Source organism: Delphinus delphis, chromosome 15, assembly GCF_949987515.2.
Source record: "Delphinus delphis chromosome 15, mDelDel1.2, whole genome shotgun sequence".
NCBI lineage: Eukaryota > Metazoa > Chordata > Mammalia > Artiodactyla > Delphinidae > Delphinus > Delphinus delphis.
This window is the reverse complement of record NC_082697.1, coordinates 72,671,532-72,684,172: the sequence shown is the minus strand read 5'-3', so window position 1 is coordinate 72,684,172 and position 12,641 is coordinate 72,671,532. Positions and strand designations below refer to the sequence as shown.

Sequence of the window (12,641 nt, the reverse complement as noted above, 5' to 3'; positions counted from 1 at the left end):
AAAGGCAGGGGGGAAATTTTTGGGGTCAGGAAAGGCATGTTAAGGTTGACAGGCACTGGAGTCTGAGGTTTCAACTCATCGGCCCCAACCTTTGCCTTTCTCAAAATTATCAATGACCTCAGCCCTCTGGGTATAGGCAGGATGTAAACATGACCCAGCTAGACCACTGTCTCCCTAAAGACACCTACCAAAGCCCCACCTTCAGGAAAACTAATGGGGGGGGGGTCACCCTGAAATATAAAGAACTGCCTCTACCTTACTTTCCCAGCTAACCTTCCCCCCCTTTACCATCTCCTCTCCTTCCCAAGTCTCTTTCCCTAAAATTTAGCATCCTCTTAAGGCCTAGGCAAACAACGTTTGGGATAGGAGTCTGTCCCCTTCAGAACAATGATTTCAGAACGAAATGCCAAGAAATGAAAATGAAGTGATCAGACAGGGACTCCATCCTGGGGTCGACCATTTCCTGAGAAACGAGAGCCACATCACCCATGCACTGGGCATGAAGTGAGCAAGGCCACGGAACACCTGCCATTAAGTAGGTGCTGTTACTCTCCTTCCTTCAAAACACCCAACTGGCTAATAACTATGTGCTCCAATCACGATCAAGCTTGAATACCACCCCCAAAGCAACCTAATTTGTTTGAGCCCCACTCAGAAAAGTGCCAGAAGAGCCAAGAGGCCTTAAAAAAGAACAGAACTACTATAATAAACTCACTAAAACCAGCATGTGAATAAACATGGTAAAAGAAAAACTTCCAAATGGTTGGACAATTCTGGGCCAACACACCACATGTTTCTCATTTACCACTTTCATTCATCTAGTTTTTACCATAACAGAAAAGTTTAATCTCTACTTTCAAGGATACACTTGACCTTTTCTCCCTGAAACAAGTATCAAACACTTTATTCCAGTTCCTGCTAAGCGGGAACAAACAAATTATTCCAGTTCCCACAAGGCAGGTTGATCTGAAAGAGGAACACTCCCCACATTCTTGACCTGGACATCAACGCTCCAGGACAGTGAAGAGGGGGAAGAGGAAGAAAATTTAACTAAAATGATGGTTTTTAATGGGAACCAGAGATATGGTTACAATTACATAGTCCGACACAAAAAACCCGTGGGTGATCAGGAGTTGGAAGGTTACAAAATAATGAGGGTAACACTGGGTACAGGAGAAAGCCGCTCCAGAACTTCAGGAGCCAGGCTAATACGGCCTCTCCCTGCGGTCCTGTCTGTGCTCACCCCTGCAAGAAAGAGTATCCATTAGGTCTGAGTTACCAACCTCTCTACCCACCCCACCCCAGAAATCCTATCTGCCCCTGCTACCCAAGCCCAAGAACTAGCTCATATCTCCCTATAGGTATAGAGAGTACACGGGAGTCTACAGATTAGCTCCCCCAGATAATCTTCCTTCCCTCCTTCCCTACCCACTATGGTTACAGTCTCAGCTTTCCAACCTAGCCCTCAAAATGAAACCACTGTCCCAAAACCTTGCAATCCCATGACCTCTGTTCAACTGCTCTACTTTCATTTCAATTTAGAGTCTTACTTACCTGGAGTCCATCTTGCCAGGGCCAAAGCCACCTCTGTCCCCACCACCCCGGCCCCCTCGGAAGCCCCCACGGTCCCCGCCTCGGCCTCGGTAGCCGCCCCGATCATAGCCTCCTCTGCCACCACGACGATCGTCTCCATAGTTACCCCCTAGGAAAAAAGAAATATGATATATCCCCATATCACATCCCCCAAATTCCTCCTACCTTCCCTCTAGCCTCCTTTTGATCCCAACTCCTTATCACCAGCTCTGCCTCTTCCTTACCCATATGAGAGCCTCCTGGTCCCCCTCCTGGGCCATCTGGTTTAGGGGCCTTACACTGGTTGCATTCATTCCTCCAAGAGAAGTTCATGTTCTCACACGTACTGAGGAAAATAAGACAATTAGTCAGGGCCGGGGGGCGGTAAGACAAGACCTAGAATTACGAACACTCCAGTTACCTTACGGATACGTGAGGAAAATGAGGCCTCGGAAAAGCAAAAAGGCTTGTTTCTCAGGAGCGAGCCAGACAAAAACTGCAGGTTATTGAACCCAGTCCAATACCTTTCCCACTAGAGCTACCTCACCTAGGTGACTCCTGGCCAAGCCTGTCAAAGTGTACCTTTGACATCTATTAGTCGGAAAACACAAGCTCTACCATAGTACCAAAGGGCACACGTGTAAGAGGGCTGAGAAAAGAATTAAAGTTGTTTCACTCACGGATTAGGACACTTCCAGTCCCCTGCTCGCTGCTGTCCTCCACCGCCACCGCCACCGCTGGGGAATCCTCCTCGGCCCCCACCACCACTGCCACCACCTCCATAGCCTCCACGGCCCATGGGTCCTAGTGTAGACAAAAGAATACGTCTGCTCCGCTTCCAAGTCTGGTTAACCTAACCTTCTCTCCTATGCAAACCCTTACCACCCTCTCTCCCTTCTCTCCCCATCACCTCTTACGCCAGCAGAAGTAGATCCTCACCTCCTCGCCCTCGGCCTCCACGACCATTGCCACCACCCCGATTGAAGTCTGCTCGCCGAGTAGCAAATGAGACCTTGATAGGATTCCCAGAGAATTCTTTACCTAAAGAAATAAAGGAAGTATAAAGAGACTTTTTATTAAGACCTGTGGGTCTAAAAACACACTTGGTACAATCAAGAGAAGACTCTGCCTTCTTGTAAATGTTTACAATCTCATGAAACATAAGAAAAAATAAGACCACGCCAAAATAGGAGTGTTGGAAGACTCATAGAAATCCTCAAAACACAGGCCGTTTCCCAAAGCTAGTTACCCTGTCCCCCACCCCTGCCAGCCTCCGCATACATACCATCAAACCAATCAATAGCTGCTTTAGCAGAAGGTGGGTCATCAAACGACACTGTTGCCTCTCCCTTCAGTTTGCCTGTTTCCCTGTCTGTGTACAGATTAATCATGGGCTGTCCTGTTTTCTTATTTGTCTGAAAAAATCAACGTGAGATAACATCAGTCTTAAAGAAGACAGCACTATCACAACCATACCCTTCTATTTCACGTAACTTGAATTAAAGCCATCAACTATAACTGTTTCTCACTTCAATATTAAAAAATGAAAGTAAAGATTATAGACTACAAATTCAAAAGTTTTAGACACTCCCTTTTTTATCAATTGTGCCTTTGTGTTAAAATGTGATTCCCTTTAAAAAATGGCAAAGGCTAATGTTCTTTCTTCAACAAATTAAGCAGGCAACCATTAAGACTTTTTTTTTTCCACTAAGGTATGAAATCCAAAAGCCTGCAGCACTGATAGAAAGCACCCACTCTGCTCCACAAGTACCTTAATGATACCAATCTGCTTGAAGTAATCAGCTACAGACTCAATTGTAACATTCTCGCCCAGGCCTTGCACGAAGATGGTGTTGTTGTCTGAATTATCCTGTTCTGCTTGTCAAACGCAGAAAGAAACATGAATTTGGAGAGGAAACAAGCAAAGGTAAAACAAGTCAGTGACTCTTAATAACCTAACTTTAATACTTGCTATTTCGCTTTCAAAGAAGAAAAATTCTAAAGCAAGCAATATACTTTGGTTTAGGTCAGACAAAAGAAATCCCCATCCCTTCTATTTTATTATCTGAGTACCAATATGCCAGCCACTTCACAAATTTAAATTTAGTTTTACAACTACCCTTTGAAACATGTTGATACTCACTAAAGAAACCAGGGCTCAGGAGTTAACTGCCCAACCACACAATAAGTACACCCGTTGTCAACGTTAAGACCCCCAAGTTAAGAAACCTATTTTACACTAAAATCCAGTATATAAACATAATTAAAACAAAAAATACACTAAGTGCTTCCCTTTCTGTGTCTTTTTCGTTCAATAATTTGGTTACGATCCCCATTTTTAAAAGCCACTGCTTTAACTGAACCAGCAGTTCAGGATTATGGTCCACACACAGATGCATCAGCATCTCCTGAAACTTGTTAGAAATGCAAATTCTCGGGCTCCTCCCAGACCTACTAAATTGCTGGGAGAGGAAATCACCACATCAGGTATTTCTGATACATGGCTCATTTATAAATCACTGTTAAGTATAGCTACACCTAAACTCCCTTCCCCACATTTTCCTTCTTCTCTACCCCTGTTCTTCACATCCCTTTAAGTTTCAAAGAACATCCAGGAAAAGTCCTGATACCACTTGAGCCATTCCTTCATGCCACCTCTGGACTTACCAGAGTCATGACGTGATCCTTGGTCCCGAGGGCCTTAAGTGACATGAAAAAAAAACAAAAAAACAAGGAAAGAGGAGCCGTTAGTCAACAGGCTGAGAAAGACAAGGAGAAAAATTCACACCAAATCCAAACTTTTGCAAAATATCAGGTAAGTGCTCACAGCCTCACTCCAAACCCTGTCCTGGGTTGCCTGCCCAGAGAAAAATCCTAGGCAGGTCTGGGGAAGACAGAGGCCCCTTTTCTTAAGACCTGTATGTAACCTGAGTCCCCACAGGGACAACGCCACACTTCAGAAAATGCTGCCTCCCCCAGCTCAGGCTGGGAAATGTCCTCAGCACAGACTGGGAGGGCCAGGAGGGAGACCCCTTGAAGTTAACCAACTCATAGCTTGGCCCTGTTCTCTCACCCCAGAGAGAAATGGGCTCACCACCAGCAATGTGATATGCATCCATACAGTTTCTCCAAACTTTAACACCAAAGACACTTATCCCTTGTAGAACAATTTTTAATTTCATCTTTAGAAACCATTCTTAAAACCATGTTTGTTTCCCCCAAAACCACATGAAAATAAAAATCATACATAACAGCTATTGTATTTTTTAAGCATGTCCCAGGGAACAGACCAGAAATCTTATTTCCATAATGCAGCCTCTCTTTTTTTTCCAAAGACCATCTTTGACCAAAGTTTATCTGAATTCATCATAAATAAATATTGTACCCACACTCAATGACACCTAAATCATGAACCCAAGCCTTTGGCTTTAAATGTTGAGACAAATCAAGAAACCTTTTGTTAGTTAACCAAACCAGAAAAGTTCCGGCTTACTGGGAGACTTCTCAAATTTGCCATTTTTCCATGAATTCAGTTTTGTGCTGTTTAAGACCTGGTTATTTCCCATGAGCCACACATACTCCCAACCTTTCTTGGAAGTAGTCCACACCTTCCTTCCCAGAGCTAGTTTCTATTTGCCCATCTGAATTGAGTTTAAATGCGTGTATGTAGGATCGCATCGACACCATTCAGTATTTAATATATAAATATATACCAACTTCACCATCCTCAGGGCAGGGCAAAAGTTCACATGCCTCGTCCAGAATTAAAACATTTGGAGATTGTTACACACACACACACACACACACACACACACACACACACACACACACACACACTAACCTCGGACACACTGATCAAAAGGGTCCTAAAGCCAAGTCGGCCCCACGTGTCCCAGCACACTCTCCAGCTTCTCATTACGGTGCTCACTAAGTGCCGGGTGTGGCAACACTCCTCTCAGAGGCCTACTTAAACACCTCTTATTTAACCTGGGTCAAACCGAATTGGTACCAGATGCCTGCTGAGTCTTACCCCTGCCTGCCTCCAGGTTAGCACACATCTGGCAGCAGGTGGCATTCTACCCCACCCCTTTCTGGAGGTGGTTCTGGACACTCCAAAACCTTTGACACTTAAAACACGTTAAGACATCTGCAAATGAACAATCAGACAAAGCATTGCTGGGAGTTGGGAATTTTGGAAACTCTGTTCACTTACCACCAAATTTATTGAAGCCACCACGGTCACTTCCGCTGGAGAAGACAAGTTAGAAGAAAGGACATGAAGCTTCCAACGGCTACAAAAGGGCGGTTTTTGATTTTGTTCAACATTCCCCAAACATGGGTAGGTGTTTTGGGAAAATGATAATACAAATGGCTACTAAAATACATTCCCCTTCCTGACCACCCCTTGTCTGACCTTTGAGCATGTCACACACACGTGTGCAATTTCTCAGACACAATTTTTAAGGATTTTGCTTTAAAAGGTTATATATCTATTTCCTCTGGAAAAAAAAAAAGACCCATTTTCCTTGGTCGTTCTTCCGACGTAGCAGATGTTTTTTCCTCTTGTCGCGAGTGGATGACAACCCAGTAGTTGGTTTAAAAACCCTACCCCCGATTTACCCAGAAGACATTTCACACCAGGCTGGGGTAGCCCTGAACACATTTTTGTGGTTTTTTGCTTTGAAAGCAGCAAGCAGACCCAACCCTGTTCCATAAAAAGTCAAAACCAAAGGCAATTTCCCCTTAAAGCGAGACAAACTTAGCTAAGCCCTACCCTAACTACTGAGCTGTTTTTGATCTCTCCCCACCCCCGGGGTCACCCCTTCTAACACTGTGAGAAGAGCGGAGTATTTTGCAATGTCACCTTTCATACCTGTGGCACATAAAATGCAGAGCAAGTTAACAGTCACATTAACAGTTGTTTTTCTTTTTAAAGTTTTGCATTAAACACACGCACACAACAGAGTTTTCCTTATTTTGTACGGTTTTTGAGATTGCCCCCACCCACCTCTGAATACTTACCATACACAAACTCTTTAAAAAACCTACTTTTTCCCAAAAAGGAATAACACACTGACATTCCTCCCCTCTCAAGGGAGACAGAGTAGGGTCCTTCAAATCATATTTACCAACAGATTTGACAAGTGCTTTAACATCAAATCTAAGGTTTTACTTCAACTTCAGCAGGAAGGGGAGGAAAGAAGGTCCAGTTGGACAAGTAACCAGAGGAAGGGGGACAGTGGAGCAAACAGGTGGGATACCACTGTCAAGCATACTGTATTTTGTCCAAAAGGTCTGCACACTTCAGATAGCCCCATGAACCAAGTCACACACAAAATCATTACTGTCAGTCAAATGAGTGCTCGTGGATTCAAATGACTACAGAATACAGAAAGAGAGAGTAGCCAATTCCTGGAAGCTCAAGTCAGGTTAACCATTTACAACTTCCTCAGAGGACACATGGGAATACAAGTAACAAGTAACAAGTTTCCCTATTACCAGGAGTGGGATCATCGGTTTCCCTTGCAGAGAAAGAAGCCTTTACTTCCATTTTTCTTGGCTAGGATATCAATGACTCCAATCCATATACACCCATGTTTCTTTTTCTTGAGAAATAAAAATGTCAGTACTCAAATCTCTATACAGAGGTGTGGGTAGAAGTTCAGGTTCCCAAGTTCTCACAAAAATAAAATGGGGATGAAGAAGAAACAGTCAATGCTCCTAAATCAAAGCCCCCACAAATCCCTAGAATAAGACTAACCATGCACTAAGGGACTACGCTTCAAGGGAGATTCATGCAACCCTTCACACTGCTCAGTGATGTTACTCCCTGGCTCACAAGACACCTACCCCATGCCGCCTCTGCCTCCACGGCCGCCTCCACGACCTCTGGGTTCATAGCCACCACTGCTGCGGCTGTAACCACCACCACCGCCCCGGCCACGGCCCCCACGGTCCTGCTGGCCTCCCCCGTAGCCGCCGCCACCACTCTGGTCCTGATTGCCATAACCGCCGCCACCACTACTACTCATGGAGGGCTGATCTTGGCCATAGTTACCTGTCAGGAAAGAAAGGATGCCTTTAAGAAACACAAAACAGACTGTGAGGTGGCATAAAGCAGTTCAACTGCACAGGTGATAAATGACAATAAAAATTAAAATGAAGCTAGGAAACAAAAGCGCAACATTTTTAAGAACCTTTTAGGGAACGGGTGGAGCGGGATACAATTCCTTACAAAAAGCAGGTATGAGACAAAGCTGAAGACATCTCACCTCCACCACCCCCTCCACCTCCACTGCTGCTGTTGTACTGGTTCTGCTGCCCATAGCCCTGAGGGGGATTATAGCTTTGCTGCTGTCCATAGCTTTGCTGCTGTCCACCATAGCCAGACTGCTGGCCATAGCCCCCACTCTGGGGCTGCCCATAGCCGCTGCTCTGAGAACTGCTACCGTAACTAGGGAAAAGGAAAAAACAGAATCATAATGCCAGCATGTCCAAAACCTTCTTTCACTTTCAGTACACCCCATTCTCTGTACCCAAGAGGCCACCCCCGTTAGTCCTCATGCTCACTCATGCACCCCTAATCTTTCAGTCCTCTCCCCTCTCCCCAGAACTCCTTACCTTCCCGAGGCGCTGCTAGGAGTTGGCTGCTGGCCATAGCCAGGGTATGAGGACTGCTGCCCGTAAGACGACTGAGAACTTTGGCTACTGCCATAGCCACCAGTTGAGCCATATCCCTGGGGAGTTGACTGTGTGCCATAGCCTGCTAGAAGAAAAAGGAAGTCACAAAAACTATGATGAAAGAGAAAAGGCAGGGAATGGGTTGAAGAAAACATTATATACCACCTAATGCTTCCCATACTTGAAAACTCAACCTCTTAGAAGATGCTTGGAAATCTTGCAACTCACAGTCAGAGATTACCCTTCTTTTACCTTAAAGCTTAATATTCCAACTTCTACCAACTTCAGAGTTCCAATCTCATCCCACCCACACCAAAGCCAGCCTCCAGGACCACCACTAATCACAGCCCAAGAGATCCCTATTAATTAACAGCATTTTAACCTGCCCATTAAGTGTGCAGTACCAATAAGACAACCCCATATTATTTACACTTCAGGACCTCAGGGCAAATTCCACCTCCTGGTGTATCATGTGATATACAGCAGTCGGACTTCAAACATCTTCAAGGAAGCCATTTTCTCCCTTTAAGTATCTAAAAGTTTTCTCCCTTTAGGCAATACTCCCCCACACACACACCCCACCCTCCCATTTCACTTTCACTCTTAGGGGAAATGGGGAAAAGTGCAACATAAATAGAAAAGTAAAAAGTCAAAGAAAATAATAGGAAACAATTACAAACCAATTAAGTATTTTTGTTTGAAAGGACTCAAAGGCTTAAGTGCTTTAAGGGTCATAGACTGGTTAAAGCAAACACTTCAGCACTGCTTAGGTTTTAAAAAAAGCAACATTCAGAAACAGCAGGAAGAGGTGGGGTGACCCACTAAAAGAGACTCACTGTTCTGGGTCTGTCCGTAAGAACTACCATAGCTGCTCTGGCCATAGCCTGAAGCATCCGGTGACTGGCCGTAGCCACTGTAACTCTGCTGTCCATAGGGCTGATTGCTCTGCTGGGAATAGCCCTGCCCAGGCTGGGTCGGGTAGGCCCCATAACTGGAGAAAAAGACAAACCGTGCTCTCAGACAAAAACACCTTAGCCACCCTCGCCCTTTACAAACTCTGGAAGCCCAGAAATGACACTCACCTTTGGGTTGCTTGTTGAGTATAGTCTGAAAAACAAAAACACAATTATATTACCTTCAACCATCCCTAAGAGTAGACTAGGGCGAAAAGTCTTAACTCAAGCTAGCTTTGGGGCCCCCAGAGAGGAAAGTCAACGAGGCATAAATTCCCACATGAAACCCTAGTTGAGAGGAGCAATCTGGCAGACCGTAGTCAAGTTTTCTTACAATAAAGGAAAGCAAAGAAACAGAGAATTTCTACAGAGACCAAGAAGCCTTAAGTACTGGAAAAAGCAAGAGCCTTGGTGAACAGCTCCAATTTTCTGCAACTTCAATCGATGTCAGGAACTGCACAAATTTACACACATTTCCTTCTCACACCCGCTCGAAGACAAAGATATCACCGAAAGTCAAGCTAAAGTCACACAGCTGCTTCAGCAGAACAGGTTTTAATTCAAGCCAGAGGCAGAACTGTTCGGAACGTAGCCTCCACTTTCTCAATCCGAAAAACAAGAATGTCCCCAAAGAGGCCGCTCTTCACCCTTTGCCCAATCTTGGAGACTGGAAACGGAAGCTTTTAATGCAAAGCTAGCTAACCAAGAGAAGAGCGCTCTTTGATCCCAAACAACAGAGATCACCATCAAGAGCGGTCGCCTCGGGAGGCAAGTCGACTGGTACTCAAGTCCCCAGCCCTGTGGCTCCCCACGAGTGCGTTTTCTTATCTCCTCCTTGCCTGCCTCGGGACTGTGGGGAGACTCGGCGAACCGAAGAAAAAGAAAGCGCTTTTAAAACGCCACATGTTAGACGCACTGGCCAGATCCACTCGTCTCGCCGGTACAGGAAACGAGGCGCTTCCTCCCGCAGAAAAGAGCAAAAGGACGGGGAGAAGGTGGGGCCTCGGGCGGCCGTTCCTTTCAGTAACCACCTCCGAGAGAGGAAATTTAGGCGGGAAAAGCCTCGGGCCGGGTCCCCAAGTCCGTTGGACCACCCCCAGCCGTTAAGCGGGCCCAAGCCTCCGCCCCCGCCCGCGTGGCAAGCGAGGCGGGAACGAGGCGGTCCCGCCCCTTCCCGAGGGACCCCGGGGGCGAGGCCCAAACCGGACGCGCGCCGCGGAGCCTCCAGCGAAGGGTCTCGCGACAAAAAGCAGGGCCGACACGAGGCGGGAGGGGGGGTTCGCGCCGCCAGAAAGGGGGGAGGGGCCAGCAGAGCGCGTGCGCGCTCCGAATGCCCGGATGCAGCACTGCGACAAAGCGGGCCCGAGCGCGAGGCTCGGAATGAGAAGGAGAAAAGGCTACAGGGACCGGGCATTTCCATCCATGCCTCACGTTTCCAATCACCAAGAAGTGTCCCTCCCAACCCTCACCTCAAGGAAAGGGGCTGCGAAGGGAAGACCTCCCGCCCCGCGCCAGGCGCCAGAGGAGCGAAACAAGATGGCGACATCGGCCTCCCCCTTCCACCCCTCTCCGCTGCTTCCCGCCAGTGCTGCGAGAAGACCCTACACGCGATCGCCGCTCAGGTCCCACCGAAAAACAAAAGCCCGACTGGAAGGTAACAAGGCCCGGGGCCGGCGCGCCACCGCCGCCTCGCGCCCTTACGTACCGTTTGAGGCCATGTCCGCGCACGCGCGCACAGGCCGACAATCAGCAAGATTCCAATACCACAGCACCGACGCCTCGAGGACTGAGCAGCCCCGCCTCCTGCGTCGAGGTTTATGTACGCCTCCCCGCCTACGCATGCCGGGGGAACGCACCAACTGCGGAAAGGAAAGGGGGAATCGTGGCCGACTCCTGCAACTCTTCAGGGAGTATAGAGGACCCTAGCAGGCAGAAAGGAAGCGTATTAACTAAGAACCTTGCAAATAATACATATAATCCTCTGTTTTTCTGACAAAGAAGTTATATTTGCTTTTCAGGACTAAGCCCACGTTTCACCCTCACCCCTATGATGGCATAATGGTACAGCCCTATTACCCTCTGGGGGCGGGGCGAGGGGCCCAGGGCGGTTGCGGGCGGAACTGTAGTCAAAGCCGGGAGCCGAGGGGCGGGAACCGAAATTCCTCAGGCTGGCCCCTTTCACTGGGCCTCACTTTCGCTCAGGATGGAGAGCTCCTGCGCTCCATTCCCCTTACACTGCATCAAATGCATCCTCCCTCCGGCGCCAGCCTCCCTCTCTGGCTCTAGTGTTCCTCCACCGACAACATACACCGACCCTCTCCCTGCGTCTAGGTATTCACTCATCGTCTTTCAGGCTTGCGTCTGCTGAAGTCCTTACCAGGGTTTGTAGATTGTGGCGCTTGCCATGAAAGAAAGCATGGACCCTTGGGTCCCAATCTGGTCAAGCACTGATCGCCCACCCACACCCTCACGGCTTGGCCCGCGAGTAGCTTGGCTTGAGTAGCTCTTGGACTGGAAAGCCCAAACCCTCCGGATCTCAAAGAGCACTGAGATTAGATCAGGGATTTCCCAGCCTTTTTACTGATAAAGGGCTACTCTTTATTCTCCTGAAACCCTACCGAGGAACCAATGTGGAGATCCAATAATAACTGATATTTGTATAGAGCTGAAGTGATTTCAAAATGCACAATTAATTGCTTTCCCATTACAGTCTTATGAAGAAGGTAAAGCTATCTCCATTTTACAGGTAAGAAAAATGAGACTCAGGCTGAGTGCAATCCATGATTATAGAACACCTAAGGGTCAGGGGTCCTGATTTGAATCCAGGTCTGTGTGGCTGCAAAACACTCCTTATGTTGGTTATGCGAACACTTTGAAGTGTTCTGAAGCCTTTTCACTCCCTATAAGAGCAAGGACAAAAAGTGAAATTCAAATTAACTTGCAACTTGCACTCTAATCAGCCTTGCCTAGAGAAGGAAATTTGAAAGTATCGAATAAAACAAGACAAAGGAGGTTATTCCTGGTACATGTGCCATGCGGATTTTCCTTCCCAGCTTACCTGTGATGTGGGTTCCAGAACTTCCTTTGTAGGTTAGACACGTTTTCCTAGAGAAATAATTGTGGGCTATGCCCACAAACTTCTACTAAATTCCTGACTTAGGCCCTAATGGCCCTTGAACACCCTGTCACCCACCCCACCCCCACTGGGAGGGCATTGTGACACTTGAGTGAGGGCAAACAGAGGGAAGTCCACCCCTCATTCATTCATTGATTCTACAAATATTTATTAAGTACCTACAGTGTTCCAGGGACTGTCCAGGGTACTGAGGATGCATTAGTGTACAAAATAGATGAAGCAATTTAATAACAAAGCTAACATATAATAATAATAATATTTATATATAACATATTTATAATAACATAACACTTTGATAA

The 12,641-nt window shown here is 46.8% G+C and overlaps 1 protein-coding gene across 2 annotated transcripts; it reads right to left on the bottom strand.

The window, feature by feature from the left end:
• Nucleotides 1-832: 832 nt before the first annotated feature.
• FUS (FUS RNA binding protein) lies at nt 833-10,939 on the bottom strand. 2 transcript variants are annotated; one of them, XM_060032128.1, is made up of 15 exons: nt 10,912-10,939; nt 9,336-9,360; nt 9,090-9,244; nt 8,194-8,335; nt 7,845-8,026; nt 7,423-7,630; nt 5,786-5,820; nt 4,240-4,272; nt 3,344-3,447; nt 2,858-2,987; nt 2,512-2,613; nt 2,253-2,376; nt 1,818-1,918; nt 1,555-1,702; nt 833-1,245 (listed from the first exon to the last, which is right to left on the bottom strand). In XM_060032128.1, exons 1-15 carry the CDS (start codon nt 10,922-10,924, stop codon nt 1,206-1,208), a joined length of 1,542 nt encoding a protein of 513 aa, XP_059888111.1. In that variant the 5' UTR covers nt 10,925-10,939; the 3' UTR covers nt 833-1,205. The 2 variants fall into 2 exon arrangements, with proteins under 2 accessions (XP_059888111.1, XP_059888109.1); XM_060032126.1 differs by having other exon boundaries at nt 834-1,245; nt 8,194-8,338.
• Between the last annotated feature and the right edge of the window lie 1,702 nt (nt 10,940-12,641).